Raw genomic sequence first — 13,464 nt, forward strand, 5'->3', positions numbered from 1 at the left:
CAATTTTCAGCTCCTTCTTCACATTTGGGAAGTTCTCTTCAATTATCTCTTTGAATATTTTCTCTGTTCCTACATCTCTCTCCTCTCCTTCTGGTATTCCTATAACTCTTATATTTCCTTTCCTCATGGAGTCAGATAGTTCCCGAAGTCTTTCTTCGTTCTTTTTCCTTCGTACTTCTCTTTCCTTTTCTGTTTTGGTTCTTTTTATTTCTATGTCTTCAAGATTACTTATTCGTTCTTCCATTTCATCTATTCTGCTTTCATTGCTTTTCCCAGAATTCTTTAGTTCTTCCATTAATTCTTTGATCTCCTGCATTTCTTTTACTTCCCTCTTTAGGGACTCAATTTCTTTCTTCTGACCATTGTTTTCCCTCTCTAGGGACTCAATTGCATTCTTCTGATCGTTGATTATTTTTCCCTTATCATTGTTTTCCTTTATGACTTCTGTTAGTTTTTTAATCACGGCAATTTTAAATTCTCTTTCTGGAAGGCTCAGAAATTCTTCCAAGTTATTGTCTTTGCAATCTGGGGGCTGGCTTTCTTTTTGTGGTGTGCTTTTTCTCTGGAGAGTTGCTAGGTTGCGTGTGGTTCTTCTCTTCCCTACTGTCTGTTTTCTAATTTGCCGTATGCGTTGGGACACTGTGTAGTTGGGACTGGCCGGCATCTTGGGTGGGCTTCTCTGTTCCCCTCTGGTTCTTCCAGGAGTCATCTGTCAGTTTCAAGCAGTCTTTACTGGAGAAAGGTCCCTGTTCTAAAATGCCGATGTAGGGACACACTCCCCTGTGTGCCTGGTCTGCCCCGGCGGTGGGTTCCTGCTCCCCTCTGGGCTTGGACTGCAGGCCAGAGGGGGTCTGGCGTGGGCGAACTTCCCCCGCTCACCTCTGGCTCCTGAGGAAGCCTTCTGCAGGTAGTCTTTACTGAAGAAATGTCCCTGTTCTAAAATGGTGATGTGGGACACACTCCCTGCGTGTCTGGTCTCAGGCACACTCTTCTGCGCATCTGGTCTGCCCCGGCTGTGGGTGCTCGCTCTCCCTGTGGGCTCAGACTACTTGTTCGGAATGGGCCCGGTGTGGGCAAACTCCCCAGCTGGCCACTAGCTCCTTCAGGAACCTCTGCTGGCTTCAAGTCGCTAGGTGGCGCCAGAGATCTCTCCTAGAGCCCTTGGGGAGCTGATTTTCCACCCCTTGGGACAGGGAGCAGAGCGGGGATGGTAGGGTACACCTCAACGGCTTTGGGGTGCTGTGTCTGCCTTGTGCCCCACCATCGTGGGGAACCCACGCCCCTAATTTCGTGCCCCGGGTCTCTGTTCCAAAGCCCTCAGTTCCAGGACGCGGGCTGTAGCCCAGATCAGTGGGGCGGGAATGGCGCCTTTTGAATCCTGCTCCCCTGCCTGGGCGCCTTGTTCCTGCTCACTCAGGATGGGCCTCCGCAGTCTCCCCCTAATTTCGTGCCCGGGTCTCAGTTCCAAAGCCCTCAGTTCCAGGATGCGGGCTGTATCCCAGATCAGTGGCGCGGGAATGGCGCCTTTTGAGTCCAGCTCCCTTGCCTGGGCGCCTTGTTCCTGCTCACTCAGGGAGGGCCTCCGCAGTCTTCCCCTAATTTCGTGCCCCGGGTCTCAGTTCCAAAGCCCTCAGTTCCAGGACGCAGGCTGTAGCCCAGATCAGTGGCGCGGGAATGGCGCCTTTTGAATCCAGCTCCCTTGCCTGGGCGCCTTGTTCCTGCTCACTCAGGGAGGGCCTCCGCAGTCTCCCCCTAATTTCGTGCCCCGGGTCTCAGTTCCAAAGCCCTCAGTTCCAGGACGCGGGCTGTAGCCCAGATCAGTGGCGCGGGAATGGCGCCTTTTGAATCCAGCTCCCTTGCCTGGGCGCCTTGTTCCTGCTCACTCAGGGAGGGCCTCCGCAGTCTCCCCCTAATTTCGTGCCCCGCCCGGGTCTCAGTTCCAAAGCCCTCAGTTCCAGGACGCAGGCTGTAGCCCAGATCAGTGGCGCGGGAATGGCGCCTTTTGAATCCCGCTCCCCTGCCTGGGCGCCTTGTTCCTGCTCACTCAGGGAGGGCCTCCGCCATCTCCCCGCAAGCCTAGGTCGCAGGCGCGGGGACCTGGGCAGCTGCGATCCGGTCCGGATCCGCGCCACTTTCCGCACGCAACCTTACCGGGCGGCCGGGGCTGTGTGCTGGTGCTGGTCTCCTCCTGGGGGGCGTGGCTCTCTTTAATGGCGCCTGGAGCTCACCTCCGTGGCGGATCCTGCAGGGTTCGCCTCTCCCGTTCACGGGGTGTGGTGGCTGCAATAGTTCCTTTCCACTCACAGTCCCACTTGCTGCGTCCGTTTTTCTTGTTGGCCGTTTTGGTTTGTTGTTTCCCTCCTTTCTGCCGGTCGGAGAGTGCCGACTTTGTGGGCGGGGGAGGGGAGCAGGGTTCTGCGCTTCCCTCCCTTCTCGTCCTCTTTTATGGCAACTTTCTTCTTCGGGCAGTTTGCTGGAGTAGTCCGTTTATCTTCCGTGTCCCAGTTCTCACTGGGACCTGCCGCTTTTCCTCCCTATTAACTTTTTTTAATGGGAGATCTTACTCGCAGCGTCTCCTCGCCGCCATGTTGCTCCGCCCCCCCAACCGCCTGTTTTTATAAATGAATTAACTGTAGCCCAGAGAAGTGGAGGCATTTTTCTCAAGGTTGGTATTGTTTTAGAAACAATAAAACTAGCTACTGTAATTAATAAACCTCAGTTTTTCAGCAATTTAACAAAGGTTTATTTCTGACTATACACTATATAAGGTGGGTGTTTGTTGTGAGTGGGTGACTCCCCACCAGGCTCTCTTATCTGGTGGCTCTGCCAGTTCCAAGGTCCTCCTCATCATCTACATACAACTGCCAACAGGAAACAGACAGGATAAGTAAATAAAGGACCCCTGCTTTTAAAAATGTTGGATAAGAAGAGTCACACTGTGCATGCTTATTTATATGCCACAGCCACATTTGTTTTATATTTTCACACCTAGGTGCAAAAAGGAAAGAATCAAGCAATGTATTGAATAACTTTGGTCTAAGCAGCCCCTCCTGTTCCATAAAATAAATGGAGCAAGAGAAACAAATGTCAATGGACTGTTAGTTATTCACCATTATCTTCCTTTTTTTCCAAGACCATCATTTCTTTACTACAATAGATTAGTTTAGTGACCTCCTGAATGGTCTCTTTGCCTCTATCTTGTTCCCTCCCCCACCACCACATCTTACAGTCTCTTTTCCATGAGTAGCCCATGTGACTTGTTAATATGTCACATGATGTCACTCTTTTGTTCAAAAAACCCTCTTTTAGTTCCCCAGGTTACTGGGATTAAAGCCAAAGTCCTAACAATGGTACAACATCCTCCACGTTTGTTCAACATTCCAAGTGCATATTCTGTAACTTTCCCTGTGCTCACTTTATTGACTATTTTGGGTGGTCTTCAAAGGATCTAGGAAGTATCCTGCTTCAGCATCTTAGATTTTGCCTTTCCTCTTGCCTAGAGTACTCTCTCTATAAATGACTATGGCTTGATCACTAGTCTTCAAGTTTTTTTCTTAGATGTTACTGTTTTCAGTAGGGCCTTCCTTGAATATTTAGAATTGGAACCCCACCTAGTCACCTTTCATCATCTGGCCTCCTTCCTAAGCTTATTTTTCTCTGTTGCATTATTAACATCTTATAACAATTTTACTTTTTTATTTGTTGTTATTTCTTTCACTCTACTGAAAGGTAACTTGTTTGAGGGGAAGGTGTTTTATCTGTTATGTTCATTACTGCATCCCTAGTGCTTAGAACAGATTCTGAATAGGTAATCTATAAATATTTGTTTGGTAAATAGATGAATGAATTAATTATTATCTCCCTACTCCCAATTTAGAAAGTTTTCCACTATACTAAACAAATCCATCATCCCTATCATAAAACAAAGCACATTATGTCTTTTGTTGTATTTCATAAATTATTTACTGGATCATCCTTTTTTCACAGCAAATGTAGTGTGTTATCTTTTTTTTTTAAGATTTATTTATTTATTTATACAAGCACTGGGTACAGTCAGAAGTGCGGGAGGGTGAGAGAATTCACCAGAGCCAGAGCGGGGAGCAGAACAGGCAGAAGGACCGAAGTACACTGCTGAGGGGAGCAGTGGGCGCGGCAGGAGAGATCTGCGTGCCATGTGTCTCACCAGTGGCCGGGGATCGAACCGGTGCTGCAGAGGCTGAGGGCAGCTTTGCAGCCCAGCACTCAACCGCTGCGCCACCAGGGGAAGCCCCTAATGTGTTATCTTTGGTGTAACTCTTCCTACTCCCCAAATCTTAACTTGTATCAGAGTGTTAAAACTACGTGAATTGAAACTACCCCTTTATGGATACACAAAGAATCAGAACTGAGTTAAAATATATTTTAGTTATCAATAATGCAAACTTGCTTTTATCTGCCAAGCCTTAATGTATCTCCTGATGTAAACCATATTTTTATGCATTATGCTTTTTGTTAACTGCCTGCATGGTCCATATATGCATCACAAGTCTTTAAAGGACAGACTGTGATCACAAAGGACAGACTGTGATCACTTAGAATTCCCAAGCTCACTGTGACCTTCATTTTTGGCTAATTTTACATTGCTACTAATCAGCATCCTGTTTAAAGTGAGCAAGTTGGTCTAATAGAGGAAGAAAGTAAAGAGAAATTTATGCACTATTTTTTAAAGATTTATTTATTTATTCATACAATAACTGGAGTGTAAGCCAGAGGGGAGGGGAGGTGGTGAGAAGATTCACCAGAGTGGGGAGCAGAACAGGCAGATCTACTAAAATACACTGCTGAGGGGGAGCAGTGGGTGAGTCAGGAGTGGCCTGCTGTACCATGTGGGCTGCTTCCTGGCTGGCTAGGGATCGAACGCGTGCCGCAGTGGCAGGCTATAGCTTTGATACAGCTATTTTTTTTTTTTATAAATTTTATTGTTATATTCCCCATACAATTGCAGCCCCCCATTCTGACCCCAATCCCACCCCTCCCGCCCCCGCCCCACTTAAAGTGTCTCTGGTTCATAGTTTTTTGTTGATTTTGATTTTCACTTTCTTATAGTTATTCATTTTCCTGGTCCCTTATTTAAGTTTTCTAGATTCCTGCTATGAGTGAGACCATCCGGTATTTTTCTTTTTCTTTTTGGCTTATTTCGCTGAGCATGATCCCTTCCAGCGCCATCCATGTTGCAGCAAATTGCATGTGTTTATCTTTTTTGAATGCTGAGTAATATTCCATGGTATATATGTACCACATCTTCTTGATCCAGTCATCTATTTTTGGGCATTTGGGTTGTTTCCAAAGCTTAGCTATTGTAAACAGTGCTGCTATAAACATAGGGGTGCAGGTGTTCTTTGGAATTGATGTTTCTGTGTCCTTTGGGTAAATACCTAGGAGTGGAATTGCTGGATCATATGGAAGCTCTATGTTTAGTAGGTCCAGAAATCTCCACACAGCTTTCCACAGTGGTTGGACCAGTTTGCACTTCCACCAACAGTGCAGAAGAGTTCCTTTTTCTCCACACCCTCGCCAACATTTGTTGTTGCTAGTTTTTTTAATATGTGCCATTCTCACTGGTGTAAGATGGTATCTCATGGTAGTTTTGATTTGCATTTCCCTGATGACAAGTGATGTTGAACATTTTTTCATATGCCTGTTGGACATTTGCATTTCCTCTTCAGAGAAGTTTCTTTTAAGCTCTTCTGCCCATTTTTTGACTGGATTATTTTCTTTGTTGTTGTTGAGTCTCATCAGCTCTTTGCAGATTTTTGTGATCAGTCCTTTATCATTAGTGTTGGGTGCAAAAATGTTCTCCCAGTTGGTGGGGTTTCTCTTTGTTTTTGTTATTGTCTCTTTTGCTGTGCAAAAGCTCTTTAATTTGATGTAGTCCCAGCTGTTTATCTTTGCCTTCACTATCACTGCTTTGGGTGATGTGTCTGTAAAGATGTCTTTGATGTGCAAATCACGTAGTGTTTCGCCTATATTTCCTTCTATATATTTTATGGTTTCAGGTCTTATGTCTAGTTCTTTAATCCATTTTGAGTTGATTTTTGTGTATGGTGTGAGGTGGTGGTCAAGCTTCATTCTTTTGCATGTAGCGACCCAGTTTTCCCAGCACCATTTATTGAACAAACTTTCTTTGCTCCAATGCATATTCTTTGCTCCTTTGTCAAAGATTAGTTGATCATAAATCTGTGGGTTTATTTCTGGATTTTCTATTCGATTCCATTGGTCTGTATGTCTGTTCTTGTTCCAATACCATGCAGTTTTGATGATTATGGCTTTGTAGTAGAGTTTGAAGTCTGGGAGTCTGATGCCTCCATTCCCTTCTTTTTTTTTCAGGAGAGCTTTGGCTATTCGGGGTTTTTTGTGATTCCATATGAATTTCATCAATAATTGTTCTATTTCTTTGAAGAATGACATTGAAATTTTGATTGGAATAGCATTGAATCTGTATATTGCTTTTGGAAGGATGGCCATTTTAATAATGTTTATTCTTCCAATCCATGAGCAGGGGATGTCTCTCCATTTCTTTGTGTCTTCTTCTATTTCTTTTAACAGTGTTTTATAGTTTTCTTTGTATAGGTCCTTTACCTCTTTTGTTAGATTTATTCCCAAATATTTGATTTTTTTTTGTTTCAATAACAAAAGGGATGGTCTTTTTGATTTCTTCTTCTTCAGATTTATTGTTTGTGTATAGGAAGGCTACTGACTTTTGCGTGTTGATTTTGTATCCTGCCACTTTACTGAACTGATCGATGAGTTGAATTAGCTTTTCTGTGGAGTTTTTGGGGTTCTCTATGTATAATATCATATCGTCTGCAAATAGTGATAGTTTGACTTCTTCTTTTCCTATTTGGATTCCTTGGATGTCTTTCTCTTGTCTTATTGCCCTGGCTAGGACTTCCAGTATTATATTGAAAAGCAATGGTGAGAGTGGACATCCTTGTCTTGTTCCAGATCTTAATGGAATTGCTTTCAGCTTTTCACCATTGAGAATGATACTGGCAGTTGGCTTGTCATAGATGGCCTTTATGATGTTGAGGTATGTTCCTTGTATCCCAAGAATTTCAAGGGCTTTTATCATGAATGGGTGTTGCACTTTGTTGAAAGCTTTCTCAGCATCTATTGATATTATCATATGGTTTTTATATTTCTTTTTGTTGATGTGTTGGATAACGTTGATTGATTTTTGGATGTTAAACCATCCTTGTGCCCCTGGAATGAATCCAACTTGGTCGTGGTGAATTATCTTATGGATACATTGTTGGATTCTGATAGCTAAAATTTTATTGAGGATATTTGCATCAGTGTTCATTAAGGAGATTGGCCTGTAGTTTTCCTTTTTTGTGTTGTCCTTGTTCGGTTTTGGTATTAGTGTAATGTTGGCTTCATAGAACGTGTTTGGTATTGTCCCTTCCTTCTCAATTTTTTGGAAGAGTTTGTGAAGGATAGGCACTAATTCGTCTCTGAATGTTTGGTAGAATTCATTTGTAAATCCATCAGGTCCTGGGCTTTTGTTTTTGGGGAGGTTTTTGATTACCATTTCAATTTCGCTAATTGTAATTGGTCTGTTTAGGTGTTCTATTTCTTCTTTATCTAGCTTTGGGTGATTGTAGAGTTGTAGGAATTTGTCCATCTCCTCTAGATTGTTAAACTTGTTTCCATATAACTGTTCATAGTAGTTACTGATTATTCTTTTGATTTCTGCTGTGTCCGTTGTGATTTCTCCTCTTTCATTGATGATCCTGTTTATTTGTGCTTTCTCCCTTTTTTCCTTTGTGAGCCTGGCTAGGGGTTTGTCTATTTTATTGATTTTTTCAAAGAACCAGCTCTTGGTTTCATTGATCTTTTGGATTGTTTTTTTAGTTTCAATTTCATTTATTTCTGCTTTGGTTTTTATTATTTCTTTTCTTCTACTGGTTTTGGGTTTTTTTTGTTGTTCTTTTTCTAGATCTTTGAGCTTCGAGATTAGGTTGTTTCTTTGCGTTCTTTCTTGTTTCTTGATGTGAGCTTCTATTGCTATATATTTTCCTCTTATTACTGCTTTTGCTGCATCCCATACATTTAGGATATTGGTGTCCTCCTTGTCGTTCAATTCAAAAAATTTTTTAATTTCTTCTTTGATCTCCTCATTAGTCCAATGGTCTTCCAGTAGTGTGGTTTTTAATCTCCATGAGGTAGGAAAGTTCCTTGCCTTCTTTTTATGGTTTATTTCTAGTTTGATGCCTTCATGGTCAGAAAAGATGGTTGATATGATTTCAATCTTGGTGTATCTGTTGATGTTTGTCTTGTGCCCCAGTATGTGATCGATCCTGGAGAATGATCCGTGTGCGCTTGAGAAAAATGTGTACTCCGTTTTTTTGGGGTTTAGTGTTCTATAGATGTCTGTTAAGCCCAATTGCTCTAGGTCTTTATTTAGAGCTTTGGTTTCTTTACTTATTTTTTGTCTTGTTGATCTATCCATTGTTGATAGTGGTGTGTTGAAGTCTCCCACTACGTATGTGTTTTCTCTGATGTCTGTTTTCAGAGAGGACAACAGTTGTCTGATATATTTTGGTGCTCCTTCGTTTGGTGAGTATATGTTAATGAGTGTTATTTCTTCTTGAAGTATTGTCCCCTTGATCATAATGTAGTGACCATTGGGGGTCTCTTTTTATCTTTTTGAGTTTGAAATCTGTTTTATCTGATATAAGTATAGCTGTTCCTGCTTTCTTTTTGGTCCATTTGCTTGTAGGATTGTTTTCCATCCTTTAACTTTGAGCCTATTTTTATCTTTTGTAGCTAAATGTGTTTCCTGGAGACAGCAAAAGGTTGGGTTTTGTTTTTTAATCCAGGCTGCAACTCTGTGTCTTTATATTGAAGAGTTTAGTCCATTTACATTTAGAGTTAATATTGATATGTTAACATCTGTATTTGCCATTGTGTTTGTCTTTCCTTTGATTTTATTTATTTATTCTTTTAATAACTTTTTTTTTTTTTTGGCCTTCTTTCATTGTTATTCGTCCCTCTGAGGTTCTGGCTTTAGGACTCCTTGTAGTATTTTTTGGAGTGGGGGTTTAGTTGCAATGAAATTCTGGAGTTTCTGTTTGTCTGGGAAGGTCCATATTCTTTCTTCAAAGAGGAAGGAGAGCTTTGCGGGATAGAGTATTCTTGGTTGGCATCTGTTTTCTTGGAGTCTGTTGACTATGTCCCTCCACTCTCTCCTTGCCCGTAGTGTTTCTTCGGAGAAGTCTGATGTCAGCCTGATTGGTTTTCCTTTGAATGTTATCTGTTTCTTCCCTCTTGCCAGCTTCATTATTTTTTCCTTGTCCTGGATTCTTGGGAGCTTTACTATTATGTGTCTTGCTGTATTTTTCCTTTCGTCGTGGAAGTTTGGTGTTCTTCTTGCTTCTTGTATATCAATTTTCAGCTCCTTCTTCACATTTGGGAAGTTCTCTTCAATTATCTCCTGGAATATTTTCTCTGTTCCTACATCTCTCTCCTCTCCTTCTGGAATTCCTATAACTCTTATATTTCCTTTCCTCATGGAGTCAGATAGTTCCCGAAGTCTTTCTTCGTTCTTTTTCCTTCGTACTTCTCTTTCCTTTTCTGTTTTGGTTCTTTTTATTTCTGTGTCTTCAAGATTACTTATTCGTTCTTCCATTTCATCTATTCTGCTTTCATTGCTTTTCCCAGAATTCTTTAGTTCTTCCATTATTTCTTTGATCTCCTGCATTTCTTTTACTTCCCTCTTTAGGGACTCAATTTCTTTCTTCTGACCATTGTTTTCCCTCTCTAGGGACTCAATTGCATTCTTCTGTTCGTTGATTATTTTTCCCTTATCATTGTTTTCCTTTATGACTTCTGTCAGTTTTTTAATCACGGCAATTTTAAATTCTCTTTCTGGAAGGCTCAGAAATTCTTCCAAGTTATTGTCGTTGCAATCTGGGGGCTGGCTTTCTTTTTGTGGTGTGCTTTTTCTCTGGAGAGTTGCTAGGTTGCGTGTGGTTCTTCTCCTCCCTACTGTCTGTTTTCTAATTTGCCGTATGCGTTGGGACACTGTGTTGTTGGGACTGGCCGGCATCTTGGGTGGGCTTCTCTGTTCCCCTCTGGTTCTTCCAGGAGTCATCTGTCAGTTTCAAGCAGCCTTTACTGGAGAAAGGTCCCTGTTCTAAAATGCCGATGTGGGGACACACTCCCCTGTGCGCCTGGTCTGCCCCGGCGGTGGGTTCCTGCTCCCCTCTGGGCTTGGACTGCAGGCCAGAGGGGGTCTGGCGTGGGCGAACTTCCCCCGCTCACCTCTGGCTCCTGAGGAAGCCTTTTGCAGGTAGTCTTTACTGAAGAAATGTCCCTGTTCTAAAATGGTGATGTGGGACACACTCCCTGCGCTTCTGGTCTCAGGCACACTCTTCTGCGCGCCTGGTCTGCCCCGGCTGTGGGTGCTCGCTCTCCCTGTGGGCTCAGACTACTTGTTCGGAAGGGGCCTGGTGTGGGCTAACTCCCCAGCTGGCCACTAGCTCCTTCAGGAGCCTGTGCTGGGGTCAAGTCACTAGGTGGCGCCAGAGATCTCTCCTAGAGCCCTTGGGGAGCTGATTTTCCACCCCGTGGGACAGGGAGCAGAGCGGGGATGGTAGGGTACACCTCAATGGCTTTGGGGTGCTGTGATACAGCTATTTTTAACCCCTGCGCCACCAGGGAGGCCGTGATGCACTATTTTTTTTTAACAGCTCATGTGTATCTGGAATGAAATTTGATGTGATTTTATTTCAACAAATCACTTTTTACCATTTTAATTGTATCTTTTTATATTGCATACACAACATTTATATAGGTCTAGTATGTATGGTGTGTGTTTGTAAATATAGAAATCATCATGGTCCCAACACGTAAAATCTGTGAAAAAATTAGTACTTTCATATTCACTTTTATACTCCATTTAAATGTATCCATATATCTAAATGTATCTAATTCATTTATCTTCCAAAATCATGTAATTAGAGCCTAATAAATATCTGTGAGCTTTCTCCTAATGCATTAATGGTTTATTCAGCTTAGTGCCAATCAGACTTTTGGCATTTGCGTTGATAATAGCCCTAGCCTTCTTCCCCCAGATATATGAACATGTTGTATACTATGAATATTTCTAAGCAGTTCTGCACTTTTGTTGGAAGATACTTGTGAAACTTCCAGTATTTCCCCAGTTATATGAATCTGTGTATGCGATTATGTATGTATGTATATATTTGTGTGTAACAGAGATTGATTAAGAGAAGATACACATGGATGTGTGAATTCAGAGATGGTTGTTTACCTTGTCCAAACCTCTAGAAGAAATTGGACTGCTGTTAACACAATCTTAACTGTGAAATTTGAGTAATCTCTTTAGTTATCCACCGATGGTCTTAACTGGGAGATCAATACCAAATGTCCTTGTGTATAGCAGTAATATGACCCAAAGGAGAAACATGAGAAAGAGACACCAGCTCGGAAGCAATGTGTTCACCTAACTGTCAGGCAGGATTGAGCTCGATGTGGTCTTGAGAATAGTTACCAAAGGAAAGTAGTTAGACAGAGCAGAGCTGAGAGGACTTTCACAGAGAACTAAAGGGGGAGGGGAAATGTACAAGGACTGGCTGTAGTTCTCTTTTATTTGTTATTATTATCAACAAAAACAAAACCAACTAAGTGCATTCTGTGTATCAGGAGATTTCTGTGCATCAGGAGATTCTGTTTTCTCTCTGTGGAGTTACTAATCAGATTCCAGTCACTCCACAGTGAGTCTGTGGAAGCACAGTTATAGGGTTTGGCACCAATAGGTTCCCAAAGTTCACTAATATAAAATAACTATGTCAGGGCCTCCCTGGTAGCCTAGAGGTTAAGTCTCAGCACTATCATCACGATGGCCTGAGTTCAATACCTGGCCAGGGAGTTGACCCACATATGGAATAGCAGACCTCTCCTGTCTTGCCCACTGCTCCCCTTAGCAGTGTATTTCAGTAGATCTGCCTGTTCTGCTCCCCATTCTGTCTCTGGTGAATCTTGTCACACTCCGCACCTCTGGCCTATACCCCAGTTATTCTATAAATAAATAAATCTTTAAAAAAAAACCTACATGAGTGCCTCTGTACCCACATTGACTAGTGTAAGACTATAGTAATAATGGTTTGCCAGAAATAGTCCTAATTTCATTAGTATTTATGGTCATGGAACCTGAATTGTGTTTTGAGATTGTTGAACATTTACTAGAAGTATAAGTCCATGTTTACAAAAATTTTAATATCCATTTTATTCATGTATAGGAAAGGAAGCAAGATTCTAATGCTGAAAATGCATGAACTACATAGGCATGATTAATCTTGAATTATACTCTCATCTACTAATTCAGAAAATAAAAAAATATTTTATTAAGTCTATCACTGTTCTGGTCTAGTGGACACACTGATCTACCTGTGATAAAATTACATAGAACTACACACACATGACTGCATGTAAAACTGCTGAAATCTGAGAAGGCTAGTGGTAGTTTATTACAACAGTATCAGTTTCAGAGTTATGATATTGCATGTAGTTATGCAAGTTGTTACCATTGAGTGAATCTGGGTGAAATGTATGTAGTATCCATTATTTCTCATAGCTGAATGTAGAACTTCTATTATTGCAAAATAAGAAGTTAAGTCCATCATCATACAGCATCTTATTTTAGCGAAACATCAACATCAAAGGACAAGAGATAGAGATTGATAACTAATGCATGAAGTTTCATTTTTGCAATAAGATTAGAAAATTGATTTAAATTTCTTAAATAAAGGATGGTTATTTGCCCTTTATTATAGTGGATGACTTAGAAATTCAACCCTGTAAATACTTACTTGGTTAGACAACTCAGTTCAGTTCCTAACACTGTGCTCCTTTTCTTTATAGATTTGTGTCTCAAAGTGCCCAGAAAAATTTTTAACTTACCTAGACATGCAATTTACATCCAAGAAAAACAAAAAACACTGGGCATACTACAGCCAGTTCTGCAAGTCTACTATGGTGCAACCTGCCAAGGTATGTGTGTTTAATTTTAAAACTAGAGAAGAAATTTAACTTTTGTTGCAAAAGTAAGTGTAACTTGAACATCAGTAATTGGAAAAATTAGAAAATCTTTTAGGAAATGATGTCTAAAGGAACCATTGCATTAAAAAACAAATGGACCTATACATATAAAAACACATGTTATTTATAGGGTATCATTTTTGCAGACTTGAGGTATTATTTGAGATTATTAAGTCTGTAAGTTAACTTCAACTATTCTCTGAAAAAAAAATTCTCCATGTGAATGGATTTTTTTGCTATCAAGAGGTAGGTGCTAATATCATTTGCAGCTCCACTGGTACTTAGTAAACTAGTAGAATTTTACTTCCAGGTTCAGTTTGATAATTGTGCATTAAAAAAAATCTGAAACCCACTTCAGGA

At 41.4% G+C, this 13,464-nt stretch overlaps 1 protein-coding gene across 1 annotated transcript in view; it reads left to right on the forward strand.

The window, feature by feature from the left end:
- Positions 1-13,464, forward strand: part of SLC44A5 (solute carrier family 44 member 5) — a gene marked incomplete at both ends in the record, with an annotated part of 126,006 nt that overhangs the window by 78,457 nt on the left and 34,085 nt on the right. Inside the window, one exon of the mRNA XM_084242342.1 lies at positions 12,928-13,056. Within this exon, the coding sequence (XP_084098468.1) occupies positions 12,928-13,056 (129 nt within the window). The remainder of the gene's footprint in view (positions 1-12,927; positions 13,057-13,464) is intronic.

The sequence above is a fragment of the Talpa europaea genome, assembly GCF_964194135.1.
Source record: "Talpa europaea genome assembly, chromosome: 9".
Lineage (NCBI taxonomy): Eukaryota > Metazoa > Chordata > Mammalia > Eulipotyphla > Talpidae > Talpa > Talpa europaea.